The 21421-nt window shown below is 43.4% G+C and overlaps 1 protein-coding gene across 2 annotated transcripts in view; it reads right to left on the bottom strand.

Annotated features, from left to right (window-relative positions):
* Nucleotides 1–21421, bottom strand: part of MEIS3 (Meis homeobox 3) — a 38477-nt gene that overhangs the window by 8811 nt on the left and 8245 nt on the right. Inside the window, exons 3-8 of one of the 2 annotated variants that reach the window (XM_070764685.1) lie at nucleotides 16449–16596; nucleotides 10444–10494; nucleotides 8987–9037; nucleotides 7991–8134; nucleotides 3262–3373; nucleotides 428–573 (exon numbers count right to left, since the gene is read on the bottom strand). In XM_070764685.1, the coding sequence (XP_070620786.1) occupies nucleotides 428–573; nucleotides 3262–3373; nucleotides 7991–8134; nucleotides 8987–9037; nucleotides 10444–10494; nucleotides 16449–16596 (652 nt within the window). The remainder of the gene's footprint in view (nucleotides 1–427; nucleotides 574–3261; nucleotides 3374–7990; nucleotides 8135–8986; nucleotides 9038–10443; nucleotides 10495–16448; nucleotides 16597–21421) is intronic. The other variant, XM_070764686.1, reaches the window with a different exon arrangement.

Raw genomic sequence — 21421 nt, 5'->3', positions numbered from 1 at the left:
AATTCAAAGAAAATTGACGAAGGCTCCTGGCAGAGCAGTGCAAAGCCTCCCCCCTCCCCAATTTCCCCCTAGCTGCCTCCTTCACAAGCCCCCCCCCACTCCCCCCCCTGCCAAAGTGCCAATGCGGTTCAGGGTAATTGGCCAGAATTGATTACCCTTCACCAGCCTCTAATAGCTTTATAGCTCCTTCAATTAGCCACTAATTGCCCAGCGCTCATTAACTTGCCTTTGTTTAACTAACCAGGGAGAGGCACCACCTAATTGCCTGGCAGACAGTAAAGGAAGCGGTTGGGCAGTGGGCATGGAAGGATGTCTCTGCTTGGCCTGGATGCCCACCGAGGATCTTCTGGGTTGCAGCCACCCAGCCGCCCATTCACACACACACAGCCTGGACTTCAGACCAAGGCCGCCTTTCTCCAGTCCTTACCGACAAGTGTTGGAAAAGCCACGCGCGCATAATGTTCGTGGCCACCTTGGGGAAAATGCCACGTTTCTTGTTTCTCTTCTTGTCCCGGTCGAGGTCGTCGTCTTCTCCTGTGCTGGGGGAGGCCACGCTGTTATCCAGGCAATCTCCTAGTGGGGGGGGGGAGTTGGGGAGGGGAGGGGAAGAAAGAGAAGAAGGGAGAGGGGAGGAGGAGGGAGGGGAAATGGAATAGAGAAGAGAAAAGTAAGAAGAAGAGGAGAGGAGAGGAGAGAAGAAAGGAGAGAAGAGAAGAGAGGAGAGAAGAGAGGAGAGAAGAGAAGAGAGGAGAGAAGAGAAGAAAGGAGAGAAGAAAGAAGAGAAGAGAAGAGAGAAAAGGAGAGGAGAGAGAAAGGGAGAAAGGAAAAAGTAGAGAGAAGAGAAAAGGAAAAGAAGGGGAAGGAAATAAATGAAGAGAGGAAAGAAGAGAAGAAGAACAAAGAAAAGAAAAAGTGGAGAGAAGAGAAAAGTAAGAAGAGAGAGGAGAGAGAATATTTAATAGTTTTTTAATTGTCTTTCCTTCTCTAGTACCTTTTAAAATAGGAAATAATTAAATAGAATGTTTTTACCCATAAACACTTTAATCATTTTAATCATTGTCTAGAACTGAACATTTATAGAAATTCAAGAAAATTGAGCTACTTGCCTGATCTGTTATCATACTGAACTTTGTGGGTTTGGTACAAAACCTTAAAATGTGACTGTGCTCCTCAACAAATAATTTGTCTATCAATTGTCCTTTTGGGGGCTATTCAAATAATGGGATTTAATTCACTGAAAAAGAGCCCAAGCACCTATTTGAAAACGTATCTTGGTCAGTAAGCCACTCCCACCCAGTCACATGACATTTAAGCCACTCCCAGTCACATAATTGTCAAGTCACTCCCACCTGGTTATATGGCCGGCAAACCACTCCTACCCTGTCACATGACCATTAAGCCACACCCACAAAATAAATATTTAAATTTGTATGCCGCCCCTCTCCAAGGACTCGGAGCAGCTCACAACAAAATACAATATCACAAATCCAATATGTTAAAAAAAGCACATAACAAACCCATTATTAAGACCATACAACTCAGTCATACCATTACAAATTGTTATATGCTATAAATTGTTATTTATTTATTAACTATTTTTTGGCTCTTGAGTATCTGGAGCTGGTGGTAAATGAGGATTCCTGTTGACTGACAAGGGACCCGTTTCCCAGGCTTCAAGCATTTGCCCAGCTGTTTTTGTCCCTGCTTGGCCAACAATCTCAGTAGCTTGAAGTTGAACAACCTGTATGAGTGATATTTTCTATTCCTTTCCCTTGCTGACTTTTTTTAAAAAATCGATCAAACTGGGCCATTTCCACACTCCGAAAAAGAGAAAATGGCGTGCGTGGCTGGAACTTCTGCTGCGTAACAAGCATTTTTCTCGTCTTACCTAACGAGCCTCGAGTCCCAGATTTTTCTCCTTCTGACAATTCCAACCCCCTCGAACAGCTGCTCCGCTCTTATATCCTCTGGCTAAAAGTGTGCTTAAAAGCCTTGCCTGGAGGGGATGTAAATTATGCATCCCAGAGTCCTCCTCCTACTCCTCCTCGGTCCCTATATGAGCACTGACCCCACCATGCTTCCTTCTACCCTCCCATTCACCCAAAGAAGATGTGGAAAGTTACATGACTGGAGTTGGGGTGTGAGAGTATCAGAAAAATGGTACAACTTTTCATCAGACTGTCCTTCACCACTTTAAAAGATATGGACTTCAACTCCCAGAATTCCCCAGCCATTAGCTACTGTAAGAGATATGGACCAACTCCCAGAATTCCCTCGCAGTTATCCACTTTAAAAGATATGGACTTCAACTCCCAGAATTCCCTCGCAGTTATCCACTCTAAAAGATATGGACTTCAACTCCCAGAATTCCCTCGCAGTTATCCACTGTAAAAGATATGGACTTCAACTCCCAGAATTCCCTCGCAGTTATCCACTGTAAAAGATATGGACTTCAACTCCCAGAATTCCCTCGCAGTTATCCACTGTAAAAGATATGGACTTCAACTCCCAGAATTCCCTAGCAGTTATCCACTTTAAAAGATATGGACTTCAACTCCCAGAATTCCCTCGCAGTTATCCACTTTAAAAGATATGGACTTCAACTCCCAGAATTCCCTCGCAGTTATCCACTGTAAAAGATATGGACTTCAACTCCCAGAATTCCCTTGCAGTTATCCACTGTAAAAGATATGGACTTCAACTCCCAGAATTCCCTCGCAGTTATCCACTGTAAAAGATATGGACTTCAACTCCCAGAATTCCCTCGCAGTTATCCACTTTAAAAGATATGGACTTCAACTCCCAGAATTTCCCTACTGGTTAAAGTTTATTGTGAACTTTGTATAAAATGTCCCCTTCTCCTCCCACCATCATCATCACCTTCTTTTAACCTCTTGCAAAGTGGAGTCTTGGGCAACTGAATGGAGCTGGAGTGTTTACTGGCCTGATGCCTTTCCTGTTGCCAGAGTGGAGTTTTGCTCAGCAGATATATTCTGAGTTTGCCTCTACCTAGGATTGAACTCACAGCCTCCTGGTCCTGAGGCGAGAGCTCCAACCTCTATGCCACTACGCTTTCTCCCACCGTGTTTCACTGAAAATAAGACCTGGTCTTTTTTATTTTATTTTCTTTTTTTGGTTCTGAAAGAGCCAGTAGGTCTTATATTCGGGCAAACACAGCCTGTGCATTTTGCACTGCGCCGGTTCCTCCCAACATGGAAACGTTGGCCTCCCTCCGCCTCTTTTGCACCCTCCTTCTTGTACCTTGGTCACTGCAGTTGTCCCCACTTTGGGAAGCAATCCCACCACTGGAGGGTCCCGGCGTCCCTGAGGGTGTCGACCCCATCTCATCGTGGTCTCGGATCCAGGAGTTGCTCTGCACCCAAAGAGAACAAGTGCATCGTTCACAGAGACCAAAATCATACATAACTGTTCCCCGGCACAAGCTGATACAGGAGATGAGCCTGTAGCCTAGAGACTAAGGTCTCTGTCTTACAAGGCAGAGGCTCCAGGTTCAAAGCCCAGTAAGGGTGTGGCTACCTGATGAAAGCAAATAAGCCCGAAATAGATCTAGAATGTGTTATTTGAGTGTTGATTAGGCGTGATATCCTGAGTAGTTGGAGCTTGCAGGCTACTTGATTGTTTTGCAATATGTGTTATGAGTCTGGTTTCAGTTTCTATGGCTGGGATACGTTTGAGGGCTGCTTTCCAGATGTCTGGTAGGCGGGAGGTATCCCGCTTGTTCATATTTTGGGGATGTTTTTCTATCTCGAGATATATATATATATATGTGTAGATTGTTCTGAGTTCGGGAATATTTACAACAGCACTTCAGCCTTGATGATGGTGAATGTGATTTCACCGAAACGTCGCATACTCAAAACATTACACGGGGCAAAACCCGAACTCAGAACAATCTACATACATATACCCATGAAAATCTACGAAAACATATATATATATATGTGTGTGTGTATGTGTGTGTGTGTGTGTTTTTGCTGAATTTTTAAAATTAAGGGAGACTAGGATAGCGCTATTTCGGCCTTGTTCTGGCCTCATCAGCTAGCCATACCCTTACTGGGATTTGATCCTGGGAATTAACCTCTAGGCCACCAGATCTGATCCCTTCAGCTTTGTCCATCCAACAGAAAAAACATATATACAGCATACATACATACATATATATTTCATAGATTTTCATGGGTACAAGTATAAAGGTCTTGGCATATTCCGGTTTCTAGCGACGTTTCGACGAGGTCGCACTTTAGTTTGAATCTAGTAGGAGCTCGTGTGTTGTTGTGATTGAAGGTGAAGTAGTCATTAACAGGAAGGACATTTTGATACATGATCTTGTGAACAAGGGTTAGATCAGTTCGGCAGTATACGAAGTTGTATGTTGAACGTGGAGAAAAATAAAAACATTTTTTTTATTTAAAAAAAGAGGAAAACTTCCCTGATTTTCTCCTCCTCTCTCCTAGAACCCCCTCCTCCTGCCCTCCCCCACCTCTTTCAAGACTGGGGATTCCCCCCACCCCCCCACGGGGGGTCATTATCTTGGCCCCCCTCCACATTTCGACCCATTGAACTGAGTTCAAAGGGGGGGTAGAAGTGGGGCCTCTCCAGGAGGAACCAGCAGCTACTGGAGGGGCTCAGGTTGCAGCCCACCCCCCTCATCACTGGCCCTATGTGGGGGGAGATCTCGCCCCCTCCCCAGCCCCGCTGCCCTGCCTGATTAACCCGCCCGCCGCTGATCACAGGAGTCCTGCAAAGACGGTTCAAGAGGTTAAGGAGCTGCGGCTTTTAAAGGAGGGGGTCCCGGCACTTGCAGCCCACCGTAAATGGGGAAAGTGAAGGGGGGCCCACAGGGAGATGGGAGGGTCAGGGGGTCGCTGTTAGGAGCTCTGGGAAGCGAAGGGAGCAACACTCCCAGTTAATGAAGACCAGACCTGACGGAGCGGCCTTCATCAGAGCCGCCCCGAGACCAGGCTGGGACCCCCCCCCACTGCCAGCAATCCCAGACCGCACCTCCCCCACCTAATGTCCCACCGCCCCTTAAAGAGGGACAGCACTAGACCCACACGGCGAGAGGGGTCTTCAAGGGAGTGGGATTCCCACACTTGGGATCGTCTCAATGCAGGGTAGCAACAGCAATAGTGTCTGAGTTATATATCACTTTGTAGGGTTTTTGCAGCCCTCTCTAACAATCTAACCCACAATCTGGGTCCCCTTTTGACCCACCTGGGAAGGACAGGAGGCTGAGTCAACCTTGGAGAGAGGAAGAAGGAAAGAAGGAAAGAAGGAAAAAAAGGAAGGACGGAAGGAGGGAGGGAGGGAGGGAGGATGGAGGAAGGAAGGAGGGAGGGAGGGAGGAAGGACGGAAGGACGAAGTCAGGGAGGAAGGAAGGATGGAGGGAGGGATGAAGGAAGGAAGGACGGAGAGAGAAAGAAGGGACGGAGGGAGGGAGGAAGGAAGGAAGGAGGAAGGAAGAAAGGAAGGATGGAGGGAGAAAGGAAGGAGGGAGGGAGGAGGGAGGGAGGGAGGAAGGAAGGAAGGAAGGAAGGAAGGAAGGAAGGAAGGAAGGAAGGATGCGGCCATGGTCAAAAGTGTGAAAAATTGGTCCTACGCTGCTTTCCCCCCTCCCCCCAGCTCCATCGTAACTTTGGACGGTCGCTAAACGAACCGTCATAAGTCGAGGACTATCTGTATTGGGAAGGCTGCCTGCAGAGAGGTTTTTAAGCCAACTTTTTCTGCAACTTTTTCGGATGCTGAAATTTGTTTGTTCCCATGTTTGGTGCCCAGATTGGAAATCGGCCCTCGGACATGGCTGGGAAGGGCCCTCTTCACGTTGCCCCCTCCCTCTCCTGTATGTCTTTCCTCCCCCCCCCTGCAAAAAAAAGCCCCTCATGCCCCCAACAATAAGCCCCCGTAGCCTGCGGGCGCATTAAACATTCAGGCAAGTCTCTCGCTGGCAGCCGAGAAAACGACTCCGATGCATTAGCAGGCTTGGAGGAGAGAAGAAGAGAAAGAGGGAGGGAGGGAGGGGAGGGGGACTTGGGGCGGTGGGGGGAGGAGAGAATTGAGGGGTGGGAGGTGCCACGCTGGCCAGCCCCGTCTCCTTCATTACCAGCTGACTGTCAGGGGTGATGAATTTCCAAGCCCCTGACCCTTTTCTGTGCAACTCATGAATGTTGCAAGGATGGAGATGGGGAGTTGTTCCCTCTCTCTCTTCTCTTTCTCTTTCCCGTTCTCTCTATCTATCTCTCTTCTCTCTTTCTTTTTTCCCATCTCTCTCTCCTTTTTTCTCTCTCTCTCTTCTCTCTTTCTTCCTCCTCTCTCTGTCCCACTCTCCTTCCTCTCTCTCTCTTCTCTCTCCCCCTTTCTCTCTCTCTCTCTCTCTTTCCCCTCCTCTCTCCTTCTTCTCTCTGTCTCTCTCTCACACTCTCCTTCCTGCTCTCTCTCTCTCTTTCTCTCTCTCTCTTTTCCCTCCTCTCACTCTCCTTCTTCTCTCTCTCTCTTCACGCTCTCTTTCCCTTCCTTCCTCCCTCTCTCTCTTTCCTTTTCCCTCTCTCTTCTTGCTCTCTCTCCCTTCCTCTCTCTCTCCTACACTCCCTCTTCTCTCTCCCTTTCCATTCCCCTCTCTCTCCATTTCTCTCTCTCTGTTCTTTCTTTCTCTTTCCCCCTCTCTCTCACTCTCCTTCTTCTATCTCTCTCTTCCCTTTCTCTCTCTCTCCTCCCTCTCTTCTTCCCCCTTCTGTCTCTCTTTCTCTCTCTCTTTCTTCCCCCCTCTCTCTTCTCTCTCTCTCATCTATCTCCCCATCCTGTGTGGAGTGTGGAGGAAAATGACCACAACAGGCAACAAATGCAACAGCGCAAAAGAATTAAACCCCAAGCCAACAGAATGGCAACCCTGCTGTGGCCAATACGAGTCGTGGGGCAACTGCCCTTTTGAACGGCCCAGCCATGCAAGACCCCCCCCAAGCAGCCTCTGTGCAAGAAATCCGATTCCTGCCCAAAGCGGCACATCTGCGGGGGAAGATAAAGGCTTCCACATGTGGCGATGCTGTCAGACGAAAGACCCATGGAAGTCAGGGCCTCTCGGAGGATTCCCCACCTTTGGAGAGCTGGGGGGGGGGGGCAAAGGAGGGCTGCTAAGGCGGGACGGGTGCTGCCCCCCGCCCGTGGCTCTGAGGGCTAGTGGAGTCCAGTGCAGTTCTGTTACTGCACCTGGGCAGGTAGAGGAATCATGCATGGACATGCAGGAAAGGACAGGAGAGGAAATGAAATGAAGGGAAAGAAAGAAAGAAAGAAGGAAAGAAAAAAGAAAGAAAGAAAGAAAGTCGGGAAGGGAAGGGAAGGGAAGGAAAAGAATGGAAAAGAAAGGAAAGAAGAGAGAGAGAAAAAGAAAGACAGGAAGGGAAGGGAAGGAAAGAAGAGAGAGAAAGAAAGAAAGACAGGAAGGAAGGAAGGAAGGAAGGAAGGAAGAAAAAAGAAAGAAAAAAGTCAAGAAGGGAAGGGAAGGGAAGGAAAAGAAAGGAAAGAAGAGAGAAAAAAGAAAGAAAGAAAAAGAAAGAGAGAAAGAAAGAAAGAAAAGGGAAGGAAAGAAACAAAGAAAGAAAGAAACAACCCCCCCATGGGCACCCCTGTGTGTCCGCGCATGATTTCTCCACCTGCCCAGGTGCAGGAGCAGAATTCTGCTGGACTCCGCTAGCACTCAGAGCCACGGGGGGGGGAGCACACGTCCCCCTTCCGCCTTAGTAGCCCTCCTTTGGCAGGCGGATGCTGCCATCGGACACAGCTGCAGGGATCACGCCCCCCCAAATGCCACCGCTGAGGGAGGGGAGGCTTACTCGGGGTCTGCCATCTCGGTCCCTATCCATGCCCGTCCTCTGCCCCCAGCCCCAGCCCTGGGCAGTTTGCGGGCAGAGGGCAAAGTGGGGCCATTGTCCACCTCGGCTCTTTGGGCCCCAAAAGGCTGCCGGACTTTGGACCCACCTGGTCGGAGAGACAAGCCCCCCCAAAGTCTTCCAGGTCGGACTTGGAGCCCCCGTCTCGGTCGTCGATGACCAGGTCGATGGGCATCTTGCCCTTCAGGCAGGTGATGTAGCGGTGGCAGAAGTTGTCGCAGAGGTCGTGGACCTGGAAGGGAAAGGAGGAAAGGAAAGGAAGGGATAAGAAATGAAGGGAAGGGAAGGAGGAAGGAAGGAAGGGAAGAAGGAAGGAAAAAGGAAGGAAGAGGAAGGAAGGAAGAGGAAGGGAGGGAGGGAGAAGGAAAGGAAGAAGGAAGAAAGAAAAAGGAAAGAAAGAAAGAAAGAAAGAGGAAGGGAGGGAGGGAGGGAAGGAAGGAAGGAGAAAGGAAGGAGGAAGAAGGGAAAGGAGAGGGAGGGGGAGGGAAGGAAGAGAAAGAAAGAAAAAGTAAAGCAAAGCAGAGGAAAGGTAAAACACCCTCTCTCTCTCTCACACACACACACACACACACACACCATAAAACAAATTTCTTGCTTTGTTTGCAAACTTTCTAGCTCGTGGGTTTTATTTTGCTTTTCCTTTTGCTTTTTAACTTTAACCTTAACTTTAACTAGCAACCTTAACCTTAATCTTAACCTTAACTTTAACTAACAAATTTAACTGTAACTTTAACTCACAACTTTAACTTTACTATTTTATTTTATTTTATTATTTTATTTTTGGAGGTTAGTGGGGAGAGTGGAAGTGGAGGGGAGGAGGGGCAAACGACAAACCAAACTTCAGAAGAAATACCCAGAGGTCGGAATCAGCAGGTTCTTACTGGTTCTGGAGAACTGGTAGTGTAAATTTTGACCAATTCAGAGAACCCATAAATACCACCTCTGACTGGCCCCGCCCCCATCTATTCTCCGCCTCCTGACTCCCAGCGGATCGGGAGCAAAGGGGGATTTTGCAGTATCCTTCCACTGCTACACCCACCAAGCCACGCCCACAGAACTGGTAGTAAACAAAACCCGCCCTTACCTTTTCTAACTCCAGGAGATGAAACCTCAGCACTTGAATAGCCTGGATCATCTACAAAATTGCAAAAAGGAGATTGATTGCAGATTACCATGCAAACGTATGTTTGTTTCTGGAAATGAATTTCCACAGAGCATAAATGACTTATTTGGGATGCGTTGGGTCAGGGCGTGTAATAGGTTGGCCAGGTTTTAAGGTTTCAACCCAGAGAAGTTCACGATGGGAATCATTCCAATGAGAATCGTCAGTGGACCCTTCGTGAATTGGACAAGGAGGCAGGTGTGATCTCTACATCTCACCTTGAAAAGGGAACAATTCATTTTGGGGCAATTTTGAAGCTGGTTTCAAAGGTAGGTTAGAACAGGGGTCTCTCCAACCTTGGCAACTTTAAGACTTGTGGACTTCAACTCCCAGAATTCCTCAGCCAGCAAAGCATAATAATAATAGTAATAATAGTAATAATAGTAATAATAATAATAATAATAATATAATAGCCTCATCATTGTCATAATAATAATAATAATAATAATAATAATAATAATAATAATAATAATATATACATAGAATTAAAGAGTGTACAGTGTTCCCTCGATTTTCGCGGGTTCGAACTTCGCGAATAGCCTATACCATGGTTTTTCAAAAAATATTAATTCAAAAATACTTTGCGGTTTTTTCCCTATACCACGGTTTTCCCCCCCCATGACGTCATATGTCATCGCCAAACTAATAATTTTTGCAAATAAATAACAAAATAAATAATTATTGTTAATAAATAATTATGTTTATAAATATCAGGATCACTAAGTGTCTTAGTCAATGGTGAGTACCAGTAATAATGGTGAGTAAATGGTTGTTAAGGGAATGGGAAATGGTAATTTAGGGTTTTAAAGTGTTAAGGGAAGGCTTGTGATACTGTCCATAGCCAAAAAGGGTGTATTTACTTCCGCATCTCTATTTCGCGGAAATTCGACATTCGCGGACGGTCTCGGAACGCATCCCCCGCGGAAATCGAGGGAACACTGTATTTTGGATGTTCAGTAATAGTAAATAGAGAGGGAAATTGTATTTCTTTGAGGCTAGGAGAGGCCAGGCACCCTAACCCAAACCCTTGACGTGAGTGACGTAAAGTTGGCCACCTTTAAGCCAGTCACATGACCTTTAAGCTGCCACCCAGTCACATGACCATCAAGCCACTCCCACCTGGTCACATGGCCAGCAAAAGCCACACCCACAAAATAAGCTACCCCCACAGCGTGGTGGTAAAAATTTTTGCAGCCCTTCACTTCTGCGGAGGTATGTACAAAGAGGAAGGACCAATTCAGCAGACAGAGAAATGAAAGGGGGAATCATTACAAGGGAAAAGAGAAATAAACAGAGAGTGTATGAAAACAAAGTTGGACGAAGGACAACAGGTCTTTTGTCTTGTTTTGTTTTTAAAAGGGAACAAGTAGCATCCTTACCAAATTATCCAGTTCAGGATTGGAAGAAAATAAAGGTTTTTCTGTCCTAACCTAAAAAAAAAAGAGAGAGACATCGGGAAGGAGGGAGCAGGGATGGAGAGGCGGAAGAAAAGGGAAGGAGAGTTAGTAAGGGGGAAAAAACCACAGAGGGAAATCTAAGCCGTGCATTGTTGGAAAGAAAGGGGGAAAAAAAACAACAACTCTAAAATGAAATCTGTTTTTCTCATTTCCCAGGGGGAAAAACCCCCCACAAAGCAAACGGCAAACAAAGTGATTTTTCTCCCTTTGCAGAATTCCAGCTGCCCCCTCAAAAAAATTTGTGCATTTTATTTTCCGAAGTTGTCTCTTTTATTTATTTTATTTACATGCTGTCCTCGGAGAGGGGCGGCACATAAATCCAAATAATAATAATAATAATAATAATAATAATAATAATAATAATAATAACAACAACAACAATAACAATAACAATAATAATAATAATAACAACAACAACAAGAACAACAAGAACAACAACAATAATAAGAACAACAATAATAAGAACAACAGCAACAACAACACATGTCTACAAAAAATAATTTTTTTGCAATCATTGCAGTTGACCTTATACTTTTCTGAATCATTTTTTTGTTCTGATTTCAAAAACGTATATAGTTTTTCTGTAGCGGGCATAGTTTCCACAGATCAGCATCATTATTATAACGTATAGGAAATAAACTGGTGATGTTAAGAAAACAGTAATTATCACATACGTTGAAAACGTAGCAAAATGCTTCTATATCAGACCCTTTATGTGATAGAGCAAAACCAAGCCTACTTTTGGAATCCTCACATCAAACTCCATAAAACAGACATATTACCTTTGCGGATGATTTTTTGGGTGTGTTGACCAGTGTAATAATATTTTATTTATTTATTTGACAAGTACCTTTTGGTAATATACATAGATATATCATTGTTTATTGTTCTGCATGGCCTCACTGTTTATTGAGGCCAGCCAGAACATTTATATACATGAGATGGGTACTGATAAGAAGGAATGTTAGGCTAGGGGCAGTAGGCACACTGGTGCGCTTATGCACGGCCCTTACCTTCTTCTTTTGCTAAAATTCCTCCAAGTCCCCCCAACACAGAGAGAAAGAGAGAGAGAGAGGGAGATAGAGAGAGAAAGAGAGAGGGAGAGGGAGAGAGAGAGAGAGAAGGAAGGAAAAAGAAAAAGAAAGAAAAAAGAAGAAAGAAAGAAAGAAAAAAGAAGAAAGAAGAAAGAAAAAAGAAGAAGAAAGAAAGAAAGAAAAAAGAAGAAAGAAAGAAGCAAGAAAGAAAGAAAAAAGAAGAAAGAAAGAAAGAAAAAAGAAGAAAGAAAGAAAGAAACAAAGAGGGAGAGAGAGAGAAAGAGAAAGAGAAAGAAGAGAGAGAACCCCTGTTGGAAACACAAAGTCAGTTGATAAAATCTGATAAAATCTAATAAAATCTTACACATCCAAGAGCTCTTGGATACTTCGGATGTAGGGGGGGTTATCAAACTCCCCCCCCCAAAAAAATTCTCGGAAGTGGCTACTTTAAAGAGTTTTCAAGAGGCCAAGAGGCTATATCCCCCCCTTTGAATTCGCTCCTTCTGTTTAAAAACACACACCCCGGGGAAGTTTTTAGAAAGGCACTTTCTCATTCTCCCTCCAGGACAAAGCAGTTTGTAAAACCAGAGGCCTCCAAATCCTCTTTTTTTTCTTTTTAAAAGGACTGGGGGCAATTGAAAAGCAAGTTAGCCTCTTTTTTTTCCCCCACTCTAAGCTGGGATGCTGTGGGCTTCCATTCCTCATTTTAATTGCGTAGGGCATTTTTAAAGCATCTCTATCCCCCCTCCCAAAGTTTTTTTAAATTTTGTTTTATATACATTTATCAATGCAATAACAGCGTGGCACCTTGGTATCAAATATTCTAAGTACAAATAAAAAGAGTAGAACTAATTGTACTTATTACATTCAACCAACTTAGGTATTGCTAATATTAATACATATTTATGTTAAGTTATAATCTATCCTTATCCATTTATTCCGTGTTTACTCTTGTTATTGCTTTCATTTTATTATATATGTGTGTGTGTGTATATATACATACATATATATATATATAAAGGAGCTGTGATGTTCCTTCGATACACCAGGGTGATTCGACACAAAAATATGTAACCCTTCCCTGGTGCAGAGCTGAAGGGATTGGATACTGTAGCCTAGAGCAGTGTTTTTCAACCAGTGTGCCGTGGCACACTAGTGTGCCGCGAGACATGGTCAGCTGTGCCGCGAAGCTCAGCAAGAGAGAGAGAGAGAGAGAAAGAAAGAGAGAGAGAGAGAAAGAGAGAAAAAGAAAGAGAGAGAAAGAAAGAAAGAGAGAGAGAAAGAAAGGGAGGGAAGGTGAGAGAGAGAAAGAGAGCAAAAAGAGGAAGGGAGGAAGAGAGAACAAAAGAGGGATGGAGAGAGAGAGGAAGGAAGGAAGAGAGAGAAAGAGGGAGAGAAATAGAGCGAAAGAGAGGAAGAGAGAGAGAGAATTTTTTTGTCCAAACTTTTTTTAGCCCCCCCCCCCTTTCAATGTGCCCCATGATTTTGTATATGTAAAAAATGTACCGTAGCTCAAAAAAGGTTGAAAATCACTGGCCTAGAGGATAATTCTCTGCCTTACAAGGCAAAGGTTGCAGGTTCAAGTCCCAGTGTGAGGGTATGGCTAGCTGATGAGGCCAAAATAAGGCCGAAATAGATCTATCCCAGTCTCCCTTAATTTTCAAATTCAGCAAAAAAACATGTGACACACACACACACACACACACACACACACACACATATATATATATACTAATATTCCTTTTTCTCTTATTTCTCTTATTGTTTTAATCATATCACCCTTTTATTAAAATGTGCTTTCTTTCTACCTAACCTACCTAATTAGACAATCAATATAAATAAATGAATATAAATATAAATAAATATAAAAATCAATCAATAAATATATAAATAATTTTTTAAAAAAAATAAAGGGAACACTTAAACAACACAATATAACTCCAAGTAAATCAAACTTCTGTGAAATCAAACTGTCCGCTTAGGAAGCAACACCTAACTATCACATACCTAACTTCTAATTGTGTTACCTACCTAAAAAAGGAAGGAGAGAGAGAGAAAGAGAGAAAGAGAGAGAGAGAAGCAAGTCCGAACAATAACAAAGGAAACCCGTCTATCCATCATCTCTTGCCCACTTCGGTACTTTAATTGCTATGCTATTTTTTTTGGGGGGGGGGACTTGCCTCCCTGCCTGCATCTTCTTCTTGACTATTCAATCTAGGTAATTTCTCCCATCTCCACCTCTTGCATTTTTAAAGCATCAGGCAACACAACTTTTTAATTAATTTAGGTTTTAAATCCTCACAGGGTGGAAAATCCAGCCATGAAAATCCAAAAACGGAAGGAAAAGATTATGCTCTCCCCCCTCCCCACTTGTTTAGATAGAAGACTGACGGCAGAAAAAGACCTCCTGGTCCATCTCGTCTGCCCTTATACTATTTCCCGTATTTTATCTTAGGATGGATCTATGTTTATCCCAGGCATGTTTAATATTCAGTTACTGTGGATTTACCAACCACGTCTGTCGGAAGTTTGTTCCAAGGATCTACTACTCTTTCAGTCAAATAATATTTTCTCACGTTGGCTTCTGATCTTTCCCCCAAGTGACCTTGGATTGTGGCCCCTGGTTCTTGGGTTCACTTTCCTATTAAAAATACTTCCCTCCTGGACCTTATTTAACCCTTTAATGTATCTAAATGTTTCGATCGTGTCCCCCCTTTTCCTTCTGTCCTCCAGACTATACAGATTGAGTTCATGAAGTCTTTCCTGATACGTTTTATGCTTAAGACCTTCCACCATTTTTGTAGCCCGTCTTTGGACCTGTTCAATTTTGTAGCCCGTCTTTGGACCTGTTCAATTTTGTAGCCCGTCTTTGGACCTGTTCAATTTTGTAGCCCGTCTTTGGACCTGTCCATCTCTTTTTGTAGGTGAGGCCTCCAGAACTGGACACAGTATTATTCCAAATGTGGTCTCACCAGCGCTCTATACAGCGGGGTCACAATCTCCCTCTTCCTGCTTGTTATACCTCTAGCTATGCAGCCAAGCATTCTACTCACTTTCCCTACTGCCTGACAGTTCACCCATTTTGAGACTGTCAGAAATCACAGCCTCTAAATCCTTCTCTTCTGAGGTTTTTGCTAACACAGAACTGCCAATACAAGACTCAGATTGAGGGTTCCTTTTGCAAGTACCCGATCTCCTCCCTCTTAAACCCCAGTTTTTCAACCAAAGAACATAAGGGTAATATTATTATTATTATTCCATCTTCTAACATACAAATGCCCTTTGCTTGTTCCAGGCATGGAATTTATTTTCCCCCCCACTCCTAAAGCACAGTTGCTTTGAAACGTTGATGGATGGATCGTGTTAGCCAGCCGATGAATCATCCTAAATGTGGATTTTTAATCAAAAAAAGTCTCAGGTCAACGGGTGCCTCCACTCAAGAAGGGGGTGGAGAATTTCATTCTTCTGGCCTGCATATCAGGCCAAGAGAGAGAGAGAGAGAGGAAGCTGCAGGGAAGTCTTGGCATGGCTGTTTTCTTCCACTTTATGCAAGACCTCGAGACGTCAAGGTCAAACCGGGTATAATTTGGGTTTGAAGGATGGTTTCTCAGCTAGAAATAACACAGAGGCTTCTGGACCGATGTGAGCCGAGAAAACACATTGATTTTATTTATTTTATTTGTTTGTTTTGTCAAGTACGTATTGGTGGTATGCAAAGATATAATAATATTCATATACACTGCTCAAAAAAATGAAGGGAACGCTCAAAGAACCCATCCTAGATCTGAATGAAGGAAATATTCTCATTGAATACTTTGTTCTGTACAAAGTTGAATGTGCACAACAGCAGGTGAAATGGATGGTCAATCAGTGTTACTTCCTAAGTGGACAGTTGGATTTCACAGAAGTTGGATTTACTTGGAGTTGTATCGTGTTGTTTAAGAGTTCCCTTTTTTTTTTTTGAGCAGTATACATGATACTAGTAAAAGAGAAACGTTAGGACAGGGGACGGAAGGCACTCTGGTGCACTTACGCACGCCCCTTACTGACCTCTTAGGAATCGGGAGATGTCAACAGTGGACAGTCTAAGGGTAAATGTTTGGGGGGTTAGGTGATGATACTACAGAGTCAGATAGTGAGTTCCATGCATCAACTACTCGGTTACTAAAGTCATATTTCCTGCAGTCAAGTTTAGAGTGGTTTTCCAGGTAAAAAATAAATAATACATTGAGATCCTCCGTCCTTCTAAAAGTTTACTCCAGTTGTACACATATCTATCTATCTATCTATCTATCTATCTATCTATCTATCTATCTATCTATCTATCTATTTACAAGTTATGTATGGTATGTTTGTTTGTATGTTTGGTTTTTATAATAAGGGTTTTTAGTTGTTTTATTAAATTGGATTGTTACATGTTGTTTTTTATCATTGTTGTTAGCCGCCCCGAGTCTGCGGAGAGGGGCAGCATACAAATCCAATAAATAAATAAATAAATAAATAAATAAAAATATCTATCTTTCTATCTATCTATCTATCTATCTATCTATCTATCTATCTATCTATCTATCTATCTACCTACCTATCTAATCTATATCATATCTATTTATTTATCTATCTATCTATCTTTATATCTATCTATTGTCTATCATCACATCTGAATTCCTTATCTTCTAAAATACACCACCACTTCTTCGTGCCAAATATTTTTATCTAAGATTTTTTTAAAAAGGGTTTCTATCAGATTTTATAACAAGACATTAATTCAATGCAGGCTTATAAGGAGTCCATCACCTGCCACCTGTCATGGGTTCAAAACCGCTTCCAGGAGGCCTAATGAAGAGCGGCTTTTAAAAAAGGCCAAGTGGGCCACAAATAACTGCGGAAACCAACCTGTTTGGCAAAGACAGCGATGTCTTCATTGAAGGAATCCGATGAGCAGACGTCTCCTCCTGGATAAGAACCAGACGTATCTCTGGGAGAGCAAGTGGCCAATTCACATTTCTCAAACACCAGGGCGAGTAGAGGGAACAAGGGGTGCCTGTGGAGAAGCATAGAAACATAGAAGATTGACGGCAGAAAAAGACCTCATGGCTAGTCTGCCCTTATACCATTTCCTGCATTTTATCTTAGGATGGATCTATTTTTATCCCAGGCCTGTTTCAATTCAGTTCCTGTGGATTGACCAACCATGTCTGCTGGAAGTTTGTTCCAAGCATCTACAACTCTTTCAGTCAAATAATATTTTCTCACGTGGCTTCTGATCTTTCCCCCAACGAACCTCAGATTGTGCCCCCTTGTTCTTGTGTTCACTTTCCTATTAAAAACACTTCCCTCCTGAACCTTATTTAACCCTTTAACCTATTTAAATGTTTCAATCGTGTCCCCCCTTTCCCTTCTGTCCTCCAGACAGAATGCTGGCTGGGGACTTCTGGGAGTTGAAGTCCAGATATCTTCAAGTTGCCAAGGTTGGGAAACACTGCTCCAGACTCTACAGATGGAGTTCGTGAAGTCTTTCCTGATAAGTTTATGCTTAGGACCTTCCACCATTTTTGTAGCCCGTCTTTGGACCCGTTCGATTTTGTCCATATCTTTTTTGTAGGTGAGGTCTCCAGAACTGAACACAGAAGAAGAAACATGGTTGAGGGAACCAGTTGCAAAAGCCCGCTGGAAGAATTCAAACCTTGGTTCGTCCTAACATTTCGTGGGAAAAGAAGAAACTCAAATCTTTTCTCCCAGAAGAAAATATTTGTGACTCAAAGTTTGAACGTTGGGATCCTGGGTGTCCTCCGAATTTGGCTGGTTTCTCGTAGACATTTGATGGCCCTATGGATGCCCAAGTGGCGCCTCTATGTTGGTTGAGGCAGGCAGGGTTCCCTTGGGTCCCATTTATTGGGGGTCAAGGGAAAGGGAGGGTTTTGCCTTCTCTTTCTGCTCAAGATCCCCATGGACAATTGTTGGGCCACTGTGGGACAGAGTGCTGGACTCGATGGGCTTTGGCCTGATTCAGCCTGGCTCTTCTTAGGTTCTTATGCTCTTATATACATGGGAACATCATCAATGCTAGTAGGGAGCCTCCACCTTCCTGGCCCTAAAAACACATCTTTGCCAGCAGGCCTGGGGCCATTTGAGCATTACTCCATGCCCTGGCCAATGGATGTGAACTAATGATTATGAATGAATGTCAGTTGAGTGTTTCTGTATTATATGTATCTCACACTTTGCATTTGCATTTGATTATGTTGTAAGCCGCCCTGAGTTCATAGGAGAAAGGCGGCCTAAAATCCAAATAAGTAAGAGAGTAAGAGAGTAAGAAAGAGAATAAGTAGGAAAGAAAGAAAGGAAAAAGAAAGAAGGAGAGTAAGAAAGTAAGAGAGTAAGAAAGAGAGTAAGAGAGTAAGAAAGTAAGTGAATAAATGAATGAATGAATGAACGAACGAACGAACGAATATGTTGTTGTGGTTGGATTGCAGCCAGGTTCTATTTTCTATTTTATTATATTCTCTACATTCTATTCTCTATTCTCTTCTATTATATTTTCTATTCCTATTCTATTCTATTCTCTATTCTCTATATTCCATTCCATTCCAGTATTGCCAAAGGATCTGCTAAAATCTGAGTTTGCCAAAGCCACAGAAGGCAGCAGTGGTTACCAACCAATAAGTGGAGCTTCCAGGTTCAGTAGCAGAATATCTGGGAAATTTCCCAGCTTCTCTTTGTGGGCTTTACAACATTGCCCGACCAGAATGAAAACGCCCGACTGGATGGATCGGTGGCACCCCGTTTATACACGACCCCTGAGCCTTTGATGCCTCGTTCTCCGTGCCACAAAATGGCCCACTCTTTGAGTTTCCTTAGGGGGCTTCTGCCTTAAGTAGCAGCAGGGGATGATAAATGGAATTCTTTTACTCAGATATTCAATAAAAAAAGGCATGACCTTGGAAAAGCTTAGATTCAGGTCTGTTCTTTGTCTGACAAAAGTCTGCACACCAGCACCCATGCAGAAACACACACAAACACACACACACAAAAAGCTCCACTCCTGCCACAGTGATTTAACATTTCCAAATTCACTCTCTTCCCCCCCCCCCTTGAAAGTTTCCACCTCAACCAATACAGGAAGAATCAAATTGTTGTTTGTGGTACCATCTAAATGCAGAAGTCTGGAATGATAAATCACATTAATTAAATGAAGGAGGGAGGGAGGTGGGGGGGGAGTAACTCCTCGGCTGAGCAGGGAGCGAGTAGTTTATCATTCTGCCCCCAACCCTCCCTTGACTTCTTTCTTAGAAATTCCTACCAATTGTGCCAGGATGGATTAGGAGCATCGACCGATTTCGTTTCCCCCCTTGAAACAACCCCATCTCTGGGGGTTCAGAAGAGGGAGGGGGCAACGGCTCTCGTCTCCCAATCCTGTGGTTTGAAGTAGACTGCGCCTGAAATGGGAAGCTCCATCAAGCCCTACTTGTGTCCCCAGCTCAATCTGTTGCTCAAAGTTGCTGATTCCGTCTTATATGCTGCTAAACCCCGATCAAAAGCATGCTGTATTTATCTATTGTCTGTCTGTCTGTCTCTCTATCATCCATCTATCTTTCTACCTACCTGTATCACCTGTCTGTCTCTATCTACCTACCTACCTGTATAATACTTACCTACCTACCTATATTTCTATTTATCTATCTGTCTGCCTGCCTGCCTGCCTACCTACCTATCTATCTTTGTTTCTATCTATTTTCTATCTATCTATCTGTCTGTCTGTCTGCCTACCTACCTATCTTTCTATCTTTCTATCTTTCTATCTTTCTATCTTTCTTTCTATCTTTCTATCTTTCTATCTAACTTTCTGTCTGTCTGTCTGTCTGTCTGTCTGTCTGTCTGCCTGCCTGCCTGCCTGCCTGCCTGCCTGCCTGCCTGCCTGCCTACCTACCTACCTACCTACCTACCTACCTATCTATCTATCTATCTATCTATCTATCTATCTATCTATCTTTCTATCTTTCTATCTTTCTATCTAACTTTCTATCTGTCTGTCTGTCCGTCTGTCTGTCCGTCTGTCTACCTACCTATCTTTCTATCTTTCTATCTATCTTTCTATCTTTCTATCTTTCTATCTAACTAACTTTCTATCTGTCTGTCTGTCTGTCTACCTATCTTTCTGTCTTTCTATCTTTCTATCTATCTTTCTATCTTTCTATCTTTCTGCAGAACTACAGAAAAAACAATTGCTGCCAACCTGCCTCCCATTGAGGACCTGCACGAGTCAAAAAGAGGGCTGTGAAAATAATTACTGACCCCTCGCATCCTGGACACAAACTGTTTCAACTCCTACTTTCAAAATGTCGCTATAGAGCACTGAACACCAAGACAACTAGACACAAGGACACTTTTTCCCCGAACGTCATCACTCTGCTAAACAAATAATTCCCTCAATGCTGTCAAACTATTTACTAAGTCTGCACTTCTATTTCTACTAGTTTTTTCTCATCATTCCTATCACCCATTTCCTCCCACTTAGGACTGTAGGACTGTAACTGGTTGCTTGTATCCTAAGATTTTTATTAATATTGATTGTTTCTTCATTGCTTATTTGACCCCTATGACAATCATTAAGTGTTGGACCACATGATTCTTGACAAATGTCTCTTTTTCTTTTATGTCCACTGAGAGCATCTGCACCAAAGAAAAATTCCTTCGTTGTCCAATCACATTTGGCCAATAAATAATTCTATTCTATTCTATTCTTTATTCTATTCTATTCCTATTCTATTCTATCAAATTTATTTGCTGAACATCTCAGTTTATTTATTTATTTTATTTTATTTATTTATTTTGTCAAGTACGTATTGGTGGTATACAAAGATATAATAATATTTATATACATGATAATAGTAAAAGAGAAACTTTAGGACAGGGGACAGAAGGCATGCTGGTGCACTTATGTACGCCCCTTACTGAACTCTTAGGAATCGGGAGAGGTCAACAATGGATAGTCTAAGGGTCAAGTTTTGGGGATTAGGTGATGGTACTACAGAGTCAGGTAGGGAGTTCCGTGCATCAACTACTCGGTTACTAAAGTTGTATTTCCTGCAGTCGAGTTTAGAGCGGGTTTTCTGGGTGAAAAATAAAGAATACATTGAGACCCTCGGTCCTTCTGAAAGGTTACTCCAGTTGGACACATTGTAAGAATTTGGCCCTTGAGGCAGCTATGCTGGCTGGGGGATTCTGGGAGTTGTGGTCCACCCAAGCTGCCAAGGTGGTCTCGAAAGGATCAATTTATGGGGAGGGTCTGAATTCCGCCCCACCAAGAATCAAAGTGACCCAGCTCTCCCCGTGCCCTCAGAACGCATCCACAGCAAGTGGTCAAAAGAGAAGGAAATATCATGCGTGCACGGAAAAAATGCTACTTGATTCCCCCAGTGGATCTACAGGATCCATTCACCTGCCCAAGGCAAGCTGGGCACCTTAAGAAGGGGATCGGCCAGAAAGATATTCCGGAGGAAGAGAGAGAGAGATGGAAAAATATCAATTTCTGAGCAAACTACGAATCTCTAAATCTCCTCTAAATCTCCTGTTCCTATGAAGGGGCATAGGAAAGATAGGAAAGAGGCAAAGATTTGGGGGAGTGGATTCCCGGATCTGGCCCCAAAAGGAGGCAGATCCTTCACTAGGCAGCTTTCTCAGCAAGGAAGGGAGAGAGGTTTCAGTCATTAGAAGGACTTTAAGCGATCTAAGTAAGAAGAATCTCCCGAAAGTTAAAGCTTAAAAAAAAAAGATCCGGGGATGAGAGATCCAGTAGAGTGGTGGATCCTCTCCAACCGAGAAAGAAGGGGATCTAAGAGGGTGAGGAGAGAAACTCTGTCCAGCTA

Source organism: Erythrolamprus reginae, chromosome 11 (assembly GCF_031021105.1).
Source record: "Erythrolamprus reginae isolate rEryReg1 chromosome 11, rEryReg1.hap1, whole genome shotgun sequence".
Taxonomy (NCBI): Eukaryota; Metazoa; Chordata; class Lepidosauria; order Squamata; family Dipsadidae; genus Erythrolamprus; species Erythrolamprus reginae.
This window is presented reverse-complemented; position numbering and strand designations above follow the sequence as displayed.